Source organism: Salvelinus sp. IW2-2015, linkage group LG9, assembly GCF_002910315.2.
Source record: "Salvelinus sp. IW2-2015 linkage group LG9, ASM291031v2, whole genome shotgun sequence".
Taxonomy (NCBI): Eukaryota; Metazoa; Chordata; class Actinopteri; order Salmoniformes; family Salmonidae; genus Salvelinus; species Salvelinus sp. IW2-2015.
The window spans coordinates 2,943,305-2,960,967 of record NC_036849.1 but is presented as its reverse complement, the minus strand read 5'-3'; the positions used below and the strand labels follow the sequence as shown (position 1 = coordinate 2,960,967).

Genomic DNA, 17,663 nt, shown 5'->3' with positions numbered 1-17,663 from the left:
AGGCTGTGATAGCCTGGACTGAACTGCATGGTGACTGTGATTGTGGATGGAGGATTAACAAGAAAGCAATATCCTGGTGCCCCCTTGAAATCAAATAATGTTTTGGGGGAGGCAGGTAGCCTAGTGGTTAGAGTGTTGGGCCAATAACTGAAAGGTTGCTGGATCAAATCCTTGAGCTGACAAGGTACACATCTGTAAAAACCCACTGTTCCCCAGTAGGCTGTCATTGTAAATAAGAATTTGTTCTTAACTGACTTGCCTGGTTAAATAAAAAAACATGGCCTTGTTATTGAATTTATGAATCAAGTGTACATCCACACACCATACTATTCCTATCCCAAAAAGGCAGTACTCAGTTTTATTTTTAACCATCTGGTAGCTATCAATCCCCCATTTTAAGATGGCATGTTTCCCTAGCAACCATTTTCTATAGCATGATGTCTGAGGACAAAGGACATATAGGAAATCGAACAATGTTCTTAGAAGAAGGATCCCTTTTGTCTTCAAACATTTTGCTATATAAATTCAATCCATTTTTGCTAGGTTACGCTTGCAGTAGCAGTGGAGTATGAGTATTAAAAAAAAAAAAAAATACATGTTGAGATTGATAGAAATATTCAATACAATAAAAGACCGAGACACATTTTCAAGACGATTATAGTGCTTCACAAAGCTTTTATTTACATGCACCATTTCTTAGACCTACGTTACATCATCCAAAGTGAAAATACATAAGGGAATGCCAACAAACATCAAGTAGAGTGACGTAATTTAGGACCAGCAAGGTTAATAAGATCATAGGTAGGCAGTGAGTGATCTACAGTACGAGAAATAATACTGCAATATTACTTTAATGATGATACAAAACAAACAAAAAATTCAGCAGAAAACCAGCCAGTCAAATGGTTAATATCTAATCATCGTGAAACAAATCCAAAATATGTTGTATCAGGAGTCTAAATCCATCTACATTTATTACATAGAACTCCTATGTTGGTAGCGTTAAGAGTTACAAAGATGTCAAGAAAATAAGGAGTCATTAAAACTCCTAACATTTTCAACACAATAGCATAGGACACCCGTAAAGCTTGTACAATGTATGTTGACTCGAAATTTTGGTAATAATCTCTTCACTTAATCCTATTCCATGTGAGAAATCGGCTCAAAATATTTACATTATATTATTTTTGGGGCAATAATTTAAAACAGAATGTTAAAAGAGTTTATTGCTTCTGATTCTGTATGGAATGGGCTTTTCAATAACCTGATATTTCAGGCTTTGCCTAGATGTCAATATTTAGCATGAGTAAATGTTAATCCAATGTAAAAAAAAAATATATAGGAGTTTTGTAAACTGTAATTCCTTCGGGTGTTCAAAATAAGTAAAAATACAAAGTAGATCCATTCTCATTGGATGAGATTGTAAACTTAACGCTTATGTTGACCCTTTTTTGTTCTTACAAAGTATATTGGAAAACCATGAGTTAAATCCATTGTTAAAATTAGTGACAGTTGTTTTGCCTTTAGAAATGTACTTTATCCCTTATTTCTACTAAAGCGCGGGCTGAACAAAGTACATTTTCAATGTTTTATTTCTTGAATGTGGAAAAGATTTGGCAATATTCAAGAAGATATTGTACTGTAATTGTTCCCTATTTAACAGCTATCTAAATGGTATGCTACCATGCAACTGCCAGTCCTTTTTTACAACGCTTTTCCTTAAAGGTTCTGCATGGTCAATCCAACATCTGCAATGGCCGTACAGCGTTTAGAGCGACGCTGCCTCCGCAGAAGTCAGAGCATTCAGACATCTTGCACTTCGCAGAGCTGTCGGAAGTTGTCAAGGAAGTTAATATGTGTTTATAAAGCACCTTCCGCCCCCATGTACCGTCGACCAATCATGTCAATGCAGAGCTATACGGAGCCCTCCGTATTATTACAACATTTGGGAGGCGCACGGCAATGCGGTGCGGGAGCTCGATTTGGCCTCTGCAAGCCTCCAGAGGCTCCACTATCGCGTCAAAACCTCCATACGGAGCATCGGGATCGCATTTCCAGAGCAATCGTGAATTGCTATAAGGACTAACAATCAAGCAACACCTGGGCCTATATTCATAAAGCTTCTTAGAGTAGGACTGTTGATCTAAAAGGCTAAACTGATCCTGTATCAGTACTCATACTCAGAAATGCTTTATTGAATACAGGCCATGTTATAGTGCAGAGTGACATTGCAACTTTACAAGCAGAGAATTCGCTCAGGAGTATTGAATACCAAAATCACTGAAGAAAATTAACCAAACATCACATACATACAGTACAATTAACACCATGTGGATAACCTTGCATTTGATGACGTTAAACATTTATAAACTAAATGTTCTATGATACAGGTGCATGGAATGGTTCTTTGATGCCAGGCGTTTCAAAAATACACAATTGCTCTTTTTCCTTATTTCTTTCGTCCTCTTTTCTGCTGAGAACATACCGGTAAAAGCATCAAAAGCTGAATCAAGTATATACAAAATAATGGTAACATTCTCTGGAGCTTGTTAGATGTAAACAGGCAGTCAACCACACTGGACTGACGGCTGGTTTGGCAAAAATATTGTGTTGGTTAATGTATGGTTAAGAAATATGACATGGGAAGCAGGGTAAAAAAAACAAAATAACATTTCATTTTAATATCAGTGTTTACTAATCACCACATAAGGATAAATCCCTGAGACTTAAAATAAGTGTCTATTTCACATTTTCACTTCACATTTACTAAAATCCCACTGATAATACTGATCGTTACTGTCTCAACTCCCAACACAGAGACTAAACAGAGCTCCACAGTCCCGGGCCTGTACTCACAAATCATCAATGCAGTCAGCGTCCATCAGCTCATTACGTATGATAGTGTCCATGTCACAGTCCAGGCTGCTGTTGAACACGTCCAAATCCAGATCGTCAGGGATGGGAAAGTGGTCCGGAGCGATCAACTGAAATGGGTTTTCAGAGGTGCTGTTGTTGGTACCAGAGCCACCAAGCTGCATAGAAGAGTTTCTACTGGGAGACGGTAGGTGCTGGAGAAGCTGCTTGGCCTGCTGGTCCAAGTCATTGCTTGAGCACAACACTTCATTGTTAGGTGTAGACAAGCCAGCCTGAGCCCGCCAACCAGGCATTAAGGAAGTCTGGGAATTCAGACCCGCAGCACCGTCCCAGTTTGATGACATCATAGGGTCCTTGCGGAGCAGCATGGCATTCCGCCGGGAATTCTGGGACAAAGTGACAGAGGCGCTGGCTTGTGACATCAGTGGGTCAGAGTGCGTGAGCATGATGTCGCTGACATGGCTGCCATGTGTCTCCAGGCTCAGCAGGTCCTGCAGGGTGTGGTGGTGGTTGAAACGAGAGGACAGGCAGGAGAAGGAAGCTTGGTGGTTCTCCTGGATGGTCTGCATGGGGGACTGGCGTAGGGAGGTCACTGAGGAGGACGGGGGGCTGAGCTGGAAGATGGAGATGGGAGGCCCGTAGCTGCCGGAGGATGGGATGCCCAGACTACTACTACCTCCTGAACAGCTGAAGGTTAACACTGAGCTCCCCATCTGATTGGGTCCTCCGCTCTCCACCTCCTGCCCCAGGGGCTGCTGGGACGCCGTCAGGCTGATGTTGTCCAGAAGGTCGCCCATCAGGTCGTCAGGGAGCCCGTCATTGAGGTTCATAGTGAGGGCCAGGTCGGCCAGACCTAGGGGGCCGGTGGAGGGAGACAAACTGCTGGGACTGGAGTAGAGCATGGGGGAGAGGGGAGAGATGGAGTCGTCATCCAGCGCCTCGTCCAGCTCTGGGTTGGCCAGGATGGGGGAAAGGCGCCCGCTGATTGTGCTGGCGTTGGAGTTGGTGCGAGACCTGAAGTCCGTCCAGGCATCCAGTTCGTCGCTGCTGCGAGACGTGGGACTTCCTGTCCACTTGGACAAGCTAGAGGATAAGGATAAACTCTCGGAGCTGCCATCTTGGACGGCCTGTAGGCCTAGAGATGCTTTCTTCTTGGCGGCGCGGCCTCGAGCACCTTTGATCAGCTTGTTGCTGTTGTCCATGGATACGGCCCGTCGTCGTGGAGCTTTGCCGCCTTTCCCGCCCTCAGGGTTGACCATCCACCAGGAACTCTTCCCCGTTCCTTCATTCTGCACCCGCATGAAACGACTGTGGAGAGACAGGTTGTGTCGGATGGAGTTCTGGAGATAGAGGAAAGGGTTAGTTTTGTGTGACACTTTAACAGGAGGTTAATAAAATATTGTTACCTGTTAATTACAGTGTTACTACACAGGTTTAAGAGCAACAATACATAAAACATGTTTTCGATGGAGAAAGAGCCCAATGCATGTGAATTTTGCAGTATTGATTTAATCCCTGATGCAAATTTGTGGATCGTCTTTGATGTTAAAGATTCTTGGTGGTAAAATTGCTCCCAAAATTTTTTTATATGGAGACTTAACCCCTGTAAAAAAAAAAAAAAAAAGCCTCTGCTCAATCATACATACACACTGGACATAAAGCTGAGAAGCAAAGTAAAGGGAGAAAACAATACTATACACACACGGGTTATTACACTGCAGTTATGCAATGTGTGGGTCTCATTCTGGGAGATACAGTATTCCAATGCAGCTGTGACCTATTTTCTGTCTGCTGCTGTAAAAGGTCTAACATATTTCCCTGGAGATATTCTCAACCATGTAGCTTCTAAATTAAAAGGGCTGGAGTCTGTCTGTGCATTCAGGTTACACTAACAGGGAGTCCTGCCACAGAGCGAAGCAAAGGAGAGCAGGGGAGAGGAGAAAATGCAGTAAGTCATTTCTGGGTCTGCAGCACCAGGGCTTGGAGAGGGGTGGGTTAATGAGAGATGTATGGATATGTGTCAGTGTTCAAGGGTAGTCCTAAGTGCCTCTACCATTTTGCCTAGCAAAATCTGATATGCATACGTCTGCCTACTATGCAAAGCTGGACATTTGTGATGCGAGATAGATCACTGACCAAACCGGCCTATTCTTTCCTATGGGTCAGTGGGCTGTTCTGTCTATATCTAAATATGGGTCAATGTTTTGGTCTGTTGACATCAAACTTCCCGAAAACCCCTCGGTCACTGACTCGCTCCAAGCCAATTACAGGATTAAACTAAGCAGTGACACACTTTTATCATCCAGTCAGGAGTGAAACATGCTTCTCTTTTCCTGAACTGTTAATGCACGACTCATCAGTCGTTCTTTTACTTAGCCTGGCAAGGTTGATAAGACTTTGCAACATGCCAACCTCTGTGGGTATGACTGTGGTTAGCTGTAAAGCTGGGAATTGGCAGGGACCCCATGATACGATATCACTATACCTACACTACCGGTCAAAAGTYTTAGAACACCTACTCATTCAAGGGTTTTTCTTTATTTTGACTATTTTCTACATTGTATAGTGTAGGCATCAAAACTATGAAATAACACATATGGAATCATGTAGTAACAAAAAAAGTGTTAAACAAATCAAAATATATTTTATATTTAAGATTCTTCAAATAGCCACCCTTTGCCTTGATGACAGCTTTGCACACTCTTGGCATTCTCTCAACCAGCTACATGAGGTAGTCCCCTGGAATGCAATTAAATTAGCAGGTGTGCCTTGTTAAAAGTTAATTTGTGGAATTTCTTTCCAGCCAATCTCTTTTTCTTATTGGTGTCCTTTAGTAGTGGTTTCTTTGCAGCAATTCGACCATGAAGGCCTGATTCACAGTCTCCTCTGAACAGTTGATGTTGAGAAGTGTCTGTTACTTGAACTATGTGACGCATTTATTTGGGCTGCAATTTCTGAGGCTGGTAATTCTAATGAACTTATCCTCTGTTGCAGAGGTAACTCTGGGTCTTCCATTCATGTGGCAGTCTTCATGAGAGCCAGTTTCATCATAGCACTTGATAGTTTTTGCGACTGCACTTGAAGAAACTTTCAAAGTTCTTGAAATGTTCCGTATTGACTGACCTTCATGTCTTAAAGTAATGATGGACTGTCGTTTCTCTTTGCTTATTTGAGCTGTTCTAGCCATAATATGGACTTGGTCTTTTACCAAATAGGGCTATCTTCTGTATACCCCCTTAACTTGTCACAACACAACTGATTGGCTCAAACGCATTGAGGAAAGAAATTCCACATATTAACTTTTAACAAGACACACCTGCTAATTTAAATGCATTCCAGGTGACTATCTCATGAAGCTGGTTGAGAATGCCAAGAGTGTGCAAAGCTGTCATCAAGGCAAAGGGTGGCTATTTGAAGAATCTCAAATATAAAATATATTTTGATTTGTTTAACACTTTTTTGGTTACTTCATGATTCCATATTTCATAGTGTTTATGTTATTCTACAATGTAGAAAATAGTACAAATAAAGAAAAACCCTTGAATGAGTAGGTGTTCTAAAACGTTTGACCGGTAGTGTAGGTGCTGACACGATATGTATTGCGATTCTCACGATTCTATATGTACTGCGATTCAATACTGCCATTTTATATACAGTTGAAGTCGGGAAGGTCACATTCACTTAGGTCGGAGTCATTAAAACTCATTTTTCAACCACTCCATACATTTCTTGTTAACAAACTATAGCTTTGTGCATGACACAAGTAATTTTCCCAACAATTGATTACATACAGATTATTTCACTGTATCCCAATTCCAGTGGGTCCGAAGTTTACATACACTAAGTTGACTGTGCCTTTAAACAGCTTGGAAAATTCCAGAAAATGAAGTCATGGCTTTAGAAGATTCTGATAGGCTAATTGACATCATTTGAGTTAATTGGAGGTGTATCTGTGGATGCATTTCAAGGCCTACCTTCAAACTCAGTGCCTCTTTGCTTGACATCATGGAAAAATCAAAAGAAATCAGCTAAGACCTCAGAAAAACAATTGTAGACCTCCACAAGTCTGGTTCATCCTTGGGAGCAAATGATCCTTGGGACAAAGATCGAACTTTTTGGAGAAATGTTCTCTGGTCTGATGAAACAAAAATAGAACTGTTTGGCCATAATGACCATAGTTATGTTGAGGAAAAAGGGGGAGGCTTGCAAGCCGAAGAACACCATCCCAACCGTGAAGCACGGTGGCAGCATCATGTTGTGGGGGTGCTTTGCTGCAGGAGGGAGTGGTGCACTTCACAAAATAGATGGCATCATGAGGATGGAAAATGATGTGGATATATTGAAGCAACATCAGTCATGAAGTTAAAGCTTGGTCGCAAATGGGTCTTCCAAATGGACAATGACCCCAAGCATACTTCCAAAGTTGTGGCAAAATGGCTTAAGGACAACAAAGTCAAGATATTGGAGTGGCCATCACAAAGCCCTGACCTCAATCCCATAGAAAATTTGTGGGCAGAACTGAAAAAGTGTGTGCGAGCAAGGAGGCCTACAAACCTGACTCAGTTACACCATCCCTGTCAGGAGGAATGGGGCAAAACTCACCCAACTTATTGTGAGAAGCTTGTGGAAGGCTACCCGAAACGTTTGACCCAAGTTAAACAATTTAAATTGTTTAACTTGGGTAGCAATGCTAGCAATGCTACCAAATACTAATTGAGTGTATGTAAACTTCTGACCCACTGGGAATGTGATGAAAGAAATAAAAGCTGAAATAAATAATTATCTACTATTATTCTGACATTTCACATTATTAAAATAAAAGTGGTGATCCTAACTGACCTAAGACAGGGAATTTTTACTAGGATTAAATGTCAGGAATTGTGAAAAACTGAGTTTAAATGTATTTGGCTATGGTGTATGTAAACTTCCGACTTCAACTGTACAATACTGCCAAAGATATTGCACACCATGTCTGCTGCAGAGGGACAAGAGAGAGCCATGAGAAAACGAGTTGTGATCAGACATAGATATTAAAAAAGTGCTGGAAACGTGCTGGCTCACCATTTTAAAAAGAAAAGAAGATAGAGAACAAGCTAGAGAACGAGAAATTCTGGAGTTTTGGCACAGGTACAGCTGACTAGCGCTAGCTAGAGTTAACTACTTATTATTATCATCATCAATTATTTTTGATACTTGGAGTCAAGATATCGCAATACTCTGCTGTATCAATTTAGCTGATTAGGTTACACAAACCTACCTCATTCAGATCTAAATCTATACATTGTTGTATTATTTGTATTTTCCCATGTATAATTGCAAGTAGAATGTGATCTCTATATTTTTAGAAAAATATATATTTTTTTAACCTTTATTTAACTAGGCAAGTCAGTTAATAAGAACAAATTCTTATTTACAATGACAGCCTAACCTGGCCCAAACCCGGACGACAGTGGGCTAATTGTGCGCCGGACTCCCAATCATGGCCAGTTGTGATAGAGCCTGGAATCGAACCAGGGTCTGTAGTGACGCCTCTAGCACTGAGATGCAGTGGGAGCCCAATATGCAGTGCTTTCTGTAAAAAGACAGAACTAGAAGCACCCACTGCGGCGCTCCCTTCCCCCACTCTGTCATACAACAGCAGCAGCCGGTAGCAGCCTTTGACCAAAGCCTCCTTGTGAAGACAGAGAGACAAACCGACACAGACACCAGAATTCTTCCAGTCTACACAAAGCAACGCCAGATCCAGAGTAAACCAGCAGCACGCCTCTTCCCCCTCTATTTCTCGCCCCGCTCACATCATCCCCGTCTCTCCCTCAGACACCCTCTATTTCTCCCTCGCTATCAATCTCTCTCGGTCCCATCTCTCACTCCCTCTTACTGCTACACATTGACCTACATAGTTTCCAGTCAGCTGATTCTGATTCTTGTGCTCGGGCCACCAGCCAAAAAAAAAAAAAGATGGAGGTATGGAGCACAGCAGCCAATGGCAAGACTCCCATTGATTGTAAACTAACCATAGTAGGTAGACCCATAACACTGTACCAGGACAATAGCTACAGCAAAGGGTGCATTGCCTAGCAACCTGGCATAATGCATCCATTCCGTAAAAAATAAGACTTACAAACAAAATGTTTCAGAACAAATGTGCACTAAATAGGTAAGTTATGTATGAAACATGTTGGGTTGACTGCAGGGCTAAATAAAAGTATATTCAAGGTTGAACAGAAGCACTAATGTATGGCATAAAACATAGCGTTATTATCAAAGTGGGAGCCGAATTACCTACTGTATAGATTAACAACGTCAACGATTAGCCCCAAACCACTCTTCATAAAGGACATAATGCACCGACCTTGCACCAGCTCAGCCGATACAGATAGACAGTCTAAATCTTATATTCCTTAATGCCACACTGTCTAATAGCTGAGATGAACTACTGACCATAGAACTATAGGCTAAACCCCTCCCTAATATGCAGTCTAAACCTCTTCCTATGTGTACAGAGTATCAGTATACTACTGTACCAGATATATAGTGTCAATAGAAGAATAGAACTAACCTATTGAAACTAAGACCTAAATGGTGATCTCTAAAGCCGTCAGCATGCTTCAGTTTGGCTGGAGGCAAGCCGAATCGTCGTTTGAAAAACTAGAAAAAAAGCGTCAATAGTACTGTTTGTCCATTTTGAGACGCCGTAGCCAGCATACACTTCCTCAAAATAATTAGAATGAATCCAACTCAATAAATCTGTAATTTTGACATTTTTGCCAAGATCATAACCACACAATTTTACATAAGATGTTTGGTGCAGTATTTCTCAATTAAAAAATCTCTCTCGTTGAATCACAAAGACTTTATTGAAGAATCCCTACTGTTGACCAATCACCGACGAAGGGTCGTAGAATTCGGCAACCGACTTTGGCTTGCCTCAAGAAAAAAATTCTGTGTGCCCTAACAGTAACAAAAAAAACCTTACCGATGTCCTAAACGAACTAAAATGTCACAAAATGACGTCATAACATATACACAAACTCTTCTGAACTGTTTCGGCTGGGAAGCATGCGGACGCCTTAACAGTGTGAGCCACCCACAAGTAATCATAAGTGGTTTGTTGCGTGACTATTTCCATGACTAGCTAGGTTCCCATCCAATTGGTGACAGACTTTCATGTGAATATTCATAAATCTGCATAAAGAAAGTATGCTCATTTTCCCACCAGTGGTGGGTTTCCACCAAACTGACTTGTTGTGGATAAATATCAGTGCGTGATGACATAGTACATTGTGTGCACTTTCTCGCTTAAGTTTTCAGGTACCGAATAAAAATGTAAAGTTCAATGTGTTTTTATCGCATTTTAAACTCTACCGATAGCGGTCAAAAACTGTTGCGTTAAATAGAAAAGGTGCCTACTCTGGTATTGGCACACCTGCGCCCTAACAGCTCACAGGTACAGCGCGGGTAGGCTAATGATTCAACCATATACACATCAGCAACCACAGCTAATGAAGTCACTGAAACCCTTAAAGAGTTGCAGTCTGTTTTGGAATGGGTGGCCAGTAATAAACTGGTCCTGAACATCTCCAAAACTAAGAGCCATGTATTTGGTACAAATCATTCCTTAAGTTCTAGACCTCAGCTGAATCTGGTAATGAATCGTGTGGCTGTCGAACAAGTTGAGGAGACTAAATTACTTGGCGTTACCTTAGATTGTAAACTGTCATGGTCAAAACATATAGATTCAATGGTTGTAAAGATGGGGAGAGGTCTGGCCGTAATAAAGAGATGCTCTGCTTTTTTTGACAACACACTCCAAAAAGCAAGTCCTGCAGGCTCTAGTTTGTCGTATCTTGATTATTGTCCAGTCGTGTGGTCCAGTGCTGCAAGGAAAGACCTAGTTAAGCTGCAGCTGGCCCAGAACAGAGCGGCACATTTTGCTCTTCATTGTAATCAGAGGGCTGATAAAAATACTATGCATGCCAGTCTCTCTTGGCTAAGAGTTGAGGAGAGACTGACTGCATCACTTCTTTTTATATGAAACATTAATGTGATTAAAATTCCAAATTGTTTGCATAGTCAACTTACACACAGCTCTGACACACACTTATCCCACCAGACATGCCACCAGGGGTCTTTTCACAATCCACAAATCCAGAACAAATTCAAGAAAGCGTAGTATTATGTAGAGCCCTTATTGCATGGAACTTCCTTCCATCTCATATTGCTCAAATAAACAGCAAACCTGTTTTTTATTTTTTTTATTTTTATTTTTTAAACACCTCACGGCACAACGCCTTTCCACTATTTGACCTCGATAGTTTGTGTGTATGCACTGATGTGTAGGCTACATGTGCCTTTATTTTTTTTTAATGTAGTTCTGTCCTTGTCTATTGATGTTCTGTATTATGTTTCATGGTTTGTGTGGACCCCAGGAAGAGTAGCTGCTGCTTTGGCAACAGCTAATGGGGATCCTAATAAAATACCAAATATCTACATGGAGATATTATGGATAACAATATTTTTATTTGTCAAACAACGATCATCAGGGCCGTGTCCGAATACCATACTTAAAACGGCATGCTATTTACTCATTGGCGCATACTATTTAGCACGTACCGTTTAGTAAAAAGTATGCAGTATTCCATGGCAACAACGCAGTAGCGGCTCCTGATTGGCTTAGGTGCGGAGGGGCCGAGTGCAAATTCAACAGACATATATCGCATTAACCAGCCTAAACTCTGAATAGAATAGGTTAGTTATAGGCCTACTCAGTCTGCCTATAACATTTGACCTACACCGTAGACCATATAGCCCATCTATCCCATTTAAAAAGTGCTGAAGTCAAACAGATCATTTAGTTCCATTTCGACATATTTAGTGATACCAAAGTGCTGTAACATTTATATGAAATCAAATAGCCTAGTACACACACCAAAACTATTCTAAATGTTCAAATCAAAAGGCTAGTTCACAGAAATTCAGAACCGCTGGACAGCAACATAATAAACTAACGCACTAATTATTGGGAACGAGATCAAAATGACTGCTAAGGCTTGATCCATAAACAAAATAGGTAGACTAGCCAACAAAACTAAAACAATTCACATGTTCAACTCAAAAGCAGCCATTTCCCGAGTCCCCGGTGCCGACAGATTCAGAAATCAAAAGATGGTTTAGTATTTTGTTTTAAAGCTCTGACGAAGGCCAAGGGAACAAATAACACTTCAGTGAGAAACTAGTAATCCAATTTGGGATTTGTATTTTTTTTTTTTTAAGAATGTTTCCAAAGATGCAATACTTGTGATCATTTTAAGGAGAACAAAAACTACTTAGCCTACATTTGAAAACCACCAAAGAAGCTTTGGACATCTTCCCAATTAAGTAGCCTAGTTTTGTTGTTTGCTACTTGAAGAGAACTTGCAGCCCACCTCTTCCAATGCACGGTGGAAAAGTGTGCATCGAATTCTACTAGATGACGAGCCGGAATGAGTATAACACCCTGGGATTTTAACCATACTTGATTTTCGAAATGTCACATACTATTAAAACATTCTATATTTGCATACTGAGAATGCATCATTGCGTTGTTTCACGCTATTAGTGCTTCTACACCTGCATTACTAGCTGTTTGGGGTTTTAGGCTGGGTGTCTGTACAGCACTTCGAGATATTAGCTGATGTACGAAGGGCTATATAAAATAAAATTGATTGATTGATTGATTGATTAGTTGATTTTGGTAGCACATCCCCATATCTAATTGATCAGCTGTTGTCAAAGCCGAAACGAGTATGACGTCCAGGCATTAAAAGTATATTTGATTCTCAAAATGTCGTATACTATTAAGCTTTATTTTTTCACATATTCAAACAGCCTACTATTGAGGACGCAAGTATGGGTATTCGGACACAGCCCGTGTCACCAGAATAAGACCCTCGTTATTGATTTATTGTTATAACTATGATCATTATCATAGTAATGATCCTAGTGGCGTTGCGGTCTAAGGCACTGCATCTCAGTGCTAGAGGCATCACTACAGACCCTGGTTCGATTCCAGGCTGTATCATAACCGGTCGTGACTGGGAGTCCCATAGGGCGCCGCACAATTGGCCCAGCATCTTCCGGGTTAGGGTTTGACTGTCATTGTAAATTCGAATTTGACTGACTTGCCTAGTTAAATAAATGTTAAATAAAAATAAAACACCAACATTTTAATTATTCCATTTCTTTAGACCCACCAACCTCTATCCAACAGTTGCACAGGATTACAAACCTAGACTATTTCTATTTCCAAACCTCTTTTTTCCATTTAAATCCAGCAAAGCTGAAGCTTTCATTAGACTCGATTCCATGACGGATGGATTGGTTTTCCAGGCCAAACTAATACCCAGAATCAAACAGAGGCAAGAGACAACAGACCAGACAGAGAGAGCCCTTTGCGGACCAAAATTATAGGCTTAAAGGGATATTTCAGGATTTTAGCAATGAAGATCTATCTACCTCCCAAGACTCAGATGAACTAATAGATACCATTTTTATGTCTCTGCATCCAGTATGAAGGAAGTTAGGGGTAGTTTTGCGAGCCAATGCTAACTTGCTTAGCGCAGAGACGGGTAGTCTTCGGCTACAGCTAGCATGCCACCAGTCTTTGTGCGAAACTACCTCTAACTTCCTTCACGTTTGCTTCATAGCCAAAATCCGGAACTATCCCTTTAACCACCAGGTTATAAGGGCACTAGAAGAGAGGCCTCTGATGAGAGGGACTACCTGAACTAATGAATACTCCCCAGGAAAAACAATACTCATAAAATGGGAAAAGGTGGATGAAGAAGTATCTCCACTCGGGAGAAATGAAAGGAAAATAACTACCTTCATTGGCTGTTGTCTTTCTACATACAAAAAAAAAATAATAATAATAATGTTTACCCCCTTTTCTCCCCAATTTTCGTGGTATCCAATCGCTAGTAATTACTATCTTGTCTCATCGCTACAACTCCCGTACGGGCTCGGGAGAGACGAAGGTCGAAAGCCATGCGTCCTCCGAAGCACAACCCAACCAAGCCGCACTGCTTCTTAACACAGCGCGCCTCCAACCCGGAAGCCAGCTGCACCAATGTGTCGGAGGAAACACCGTGCACCTGGCCCCCTTGGTTAGCGCGCACTGCGCCCGGCCCGCCACAGGAGTCGCTGGAGCGCGATGAGACAAGGATATCCCTACCCGCCAAACCCTCCCTAACCCGGACGACGCTAGGCCAATTGTGCGTCGCCCCACGGACCTCCCGGTCGCGGCCGGCTGCGACAGAGCCTGGGCGCGAACCCAGAGACTCTGGTGGCGCAGCTAGCGTTGCAGTGCCCTAGACCACTGCGCCACCCGGGAGCCCCCTTCTTCCCCTACATACTGTAGTGACCAGACCCTACGGGACCCTAGTAAAAACAAATGCACTATAAAAGGAAAGACGATGCCATTTGGGAAACAAATGTGTTTAACTGCGCCTTTGTTTCCGATTATGTCACTGAAAACTGCTCGGATGAATAAACACAGATCAAAAGGACACCAACCTAAACTTCCACTAACATTACAATTGGTCACCCTAAATGTGTTTTAATTTCATTAAAATGTTTAATTTTCAACTGCTGACAAATATTTCCTTACAAGAAAAGTGTTTGTTGTAATTTGTTACATTGAGCCGAGATCCCCTGCAGGCCAGAGGGCCTCTTCTACATGCAAATACTCTGATAAGACAGTGTCAGTCAGAGGAACTCTCCACTCAGTGTTACAGTACGAGTAGCGTAAAGTGAAACTGAACAATTCGGGTTTGGACCCAGGCTGACAGTATATAACCTAAGTCTCCTAAACCAGAGCCATAGTGTAGGCCTATATGGTTCTGTCCTAAACTCGAGACAGCATCTGATTGTCCAGCTTTCTCTGAATGGTCTTCATCAAGAGGGTTGAATGACAGTGTATGTATGCATCTGCTTCTATTACAGCACTGTCATAGGCCGGGTGACAAGGTTGGTGTTGGCTACACTCAGGAGGGGCCTCATGCAATAGTGATATCTGCATGGGGCATCCCTTGTTTCTATCAGGCAGCCACACACTTTCCAATCCCAGCTGGTTATCATTTTTTTTGTATGCATTGTAATTCCAGAAAATGTCCATAATATATCTGCCGCTGATAGTGGAATGATATTGTTTTACAGTATTACTTACCCGCCACTGTTCGCTCAATTTCAGTTTCTGTGAGAAACCCTACACTATGCAGTGCTTGTTATCATTGTACCATCTAAATCGCTGTGAAATATCTTTTCAATAACAAAAATATATCGTTTTTATAGTTGTTTGAAAATTTGTTGGGTTTCAGTTTTGGTCCACCAGCTTCAAACTGTAAAAACGATATTTGTTACTGAAAATATATATTTCATAGCGATTTAGATGGTACAATGATAACAAGCACTATTAGTGCTTGTTATCTCAGATAAACTGAATTTGAGCAAACAGTGTAGAATTTTTGCAACAAGGAAATGACAGCGATTTCCACTAGATAACACAGCCACAAAGTCAGAACAGCTTTTCTCAGTATGACAACAGATGCCAATCCAGCGGGAGAACTCAATAGGCGAATATCACAGCCAATCCCAACACTGGTGGGTAAGTAACACTATGAAACACTATCATTCCACTATTAGCGGCAGATATATATTATGGACATTTTCTGAAATACATTTTTATGTGTAGCACCTATAAGAACACTATCACCCCAGGCCATATAACCCCAGGAATTACAGGAAATTAGCTTTAAAACTGCACATTGTTCTCTCTGCCCCATGGCAAAATGTGTAGAATTGCAGCAAACTTGCTTTAAAAACTAAAACATTTTCTCTACGTCCCGTGTAGAATTGCAGGAAATATACTCTAAAAACAATATAGTTATTTATTTTATCTCCGCTGTCAAGGGGGGGGACACTACTCGCAACAAATTTCACGTGGGGCCCCCAATAGAATAGGGCCGGCTCTGACTACGTGTGGGTATGGATGTGGGTAAGCAGACCCGCAAGCCACTTGCGGCTCCTAATGAGTTGAGCTTTTGTGGCCCCCACCCCTATCCCTGGTCTAGATGGAGGAAGACTTTATACCAAAAAACATACTGTGGTCCTTGGTATGTGTGTGATTGAATACCCCGAGTGTCCCCTCACTACAATATGTACAGTATGTAGCCTACCTAAAACAGATTAACTCCAAGTGAAAGCATTGTATATCTTTATCAACTCAGATGCCACCTGCAGATGACAGTGCACACTAAGAAGACATGGGCTCACTCACACAGCCTTTGTTACAGTGTTATTACTGAAAGCATCATCCCATATCAGTGATGTCACCCTGCTGCTCACCTTCCAGCCTGCAGAGCTGTTGCTGTCTCCTTTGTCCTTGAAGTAAGGGACAGACCTCACCATCCACTCATAGATCTGGGATAATGTCAGCCTCTGGTCCGGGGAGCTCTCTATGGCCTGGGTGATGAGGTCCGCATAGGAGTAGTTCCCCCAGGCATTCCTCCTAGCTGAAGACTTCCTAGGTTGGGAGGCCAGGCCATTGAGAGCTGAGACAGCATGCGTCTGTGTGGACAAGGAGGACCCATCGACGTCATTCCCCTCTTTGGAAGTGGGATTTAGTACTTCTTCCTTAGTGGTGGTGGTGAAGCATGGGTGTTTAGAAGAGTTCTTTGTGTTCTGATGTATGGCTATGCCACCATTCACATTATTGGCAGTATAAGAGCTAGAGCTGCTGGGTGCTGTGACATCATCATCCTCTTCCTCGGGGATGCTGTCATCGTTTGATTCGGGCTTCCCTGCATTGGACTCTGGTCGAGGCAGAGGCCAGGTGCAAGACCTTGGTCGTTTCTGGGGCTCAAAGTCTGGATCGATGTCAATATCCTGAGAGAGTGGTTCATTGTGTGATACTCCAGCCATATTCCTCTCCTTGGTTTCTTGCTTGTATTCGGTATACACTGATCAACAAAGTTGCATTCCATTAATAATAGGCTATTATTCGTTTGGTTATCATGCATAATATTAGCAATCAATCACCAGACTCATTTAAAGCATGCATAATGAGTCAAATGTGTCCACGGTCCACATTCCACACCTCCAGATGATTGAACTCCACGTGCGTCCCGTCGACTGTCTTTTCTCTGATGATCGCGCGATTCAAAAGGCCATTGTTTCATGTGAATTTATTACTGCAGCGTCTGTCTGTAAACAAATTGATTTATTATACATACGACATTTTAAGTGATCCAACAGAATTCCATCACCTATCTTGGGAATGGCGTGTAGCGCACCCTCTAGAATAACGTTAGCTAGCTACTGTATACAATCAACAGCGTTCCGTGTTTGTTTACTATTTCCAATATGCGGGTTACATTAAAAAAAAAATTGCTCGCTAGCGATAAGAATCCACACCTTCACATTCCAAATGGAGCTGCCATCTTGACCATTTCCTTCCCAAATCCTTTATTAACCGTGTAGCTATGAGCACCGCCGAGAGCTTTCATTCCCTGCCTCCAGTGAGCTACTGGTTTACCATCGAGAAATTATTTTCAGCATTTGCAACAAATGAAGAGTTCAGCTACTTACACAATGTTGCATGTCGAATTAATAAAACATTCGCTCTGCTTGTGATTCTGCTCCCTCTCCTCATCCCGAGCAGCGGTGCACACCACAAGCACAACCTCCAAGGCCATCTCCAGCTGGCTACTAGTACTGTATAGTCCCAGATGAAAGAAAAGACCTGCCCCCTG

At 41.9% G+C, this 17,663-nt stretch overlaps 1 protein-coding gene across 2 annotated transcripts; it reads right to left on the bottom strand.

Annotated features, from left to right (window-relative positions):
* Positions 1-643: 643 nt before the first annotated feature.
* On the bottom strand, positions 644-17,092 carry LOC111968441 (forkhead box protein O3). 2 transcript variants are annotated; one of them, XM_023993987.2, is made up of 3 exons: positions 17,009-17,092; positions 16,258-16,871; positions 644-4,214 (listed from the first exon to the last, which is right to left on the bottom strand). In XM_023993987.2, exons 1-3 carry the CDS (start codon positions 17,088-17,090, stop codon positions 2,853-2,855), a joined length of 2,058 nt encoding a protein of 685 aa, XP_023849755.1. In that variant the 5' UTR covers positions 17,091-17,092; the 3' UTR covers positions 644-2,852. The 2 variants fall into 2 exon arrangements, with proteins under 2 accessions (XP_023849755.1, XP_070301184.1); XM_070445083.1 differs by lacking the exon at positions 17,009-17,092 and having other exon boundaries at positions 16,258-16,833.
* Between the last annotated feature and the right edge of the window lie 571 nt (positions 17,093-17,663).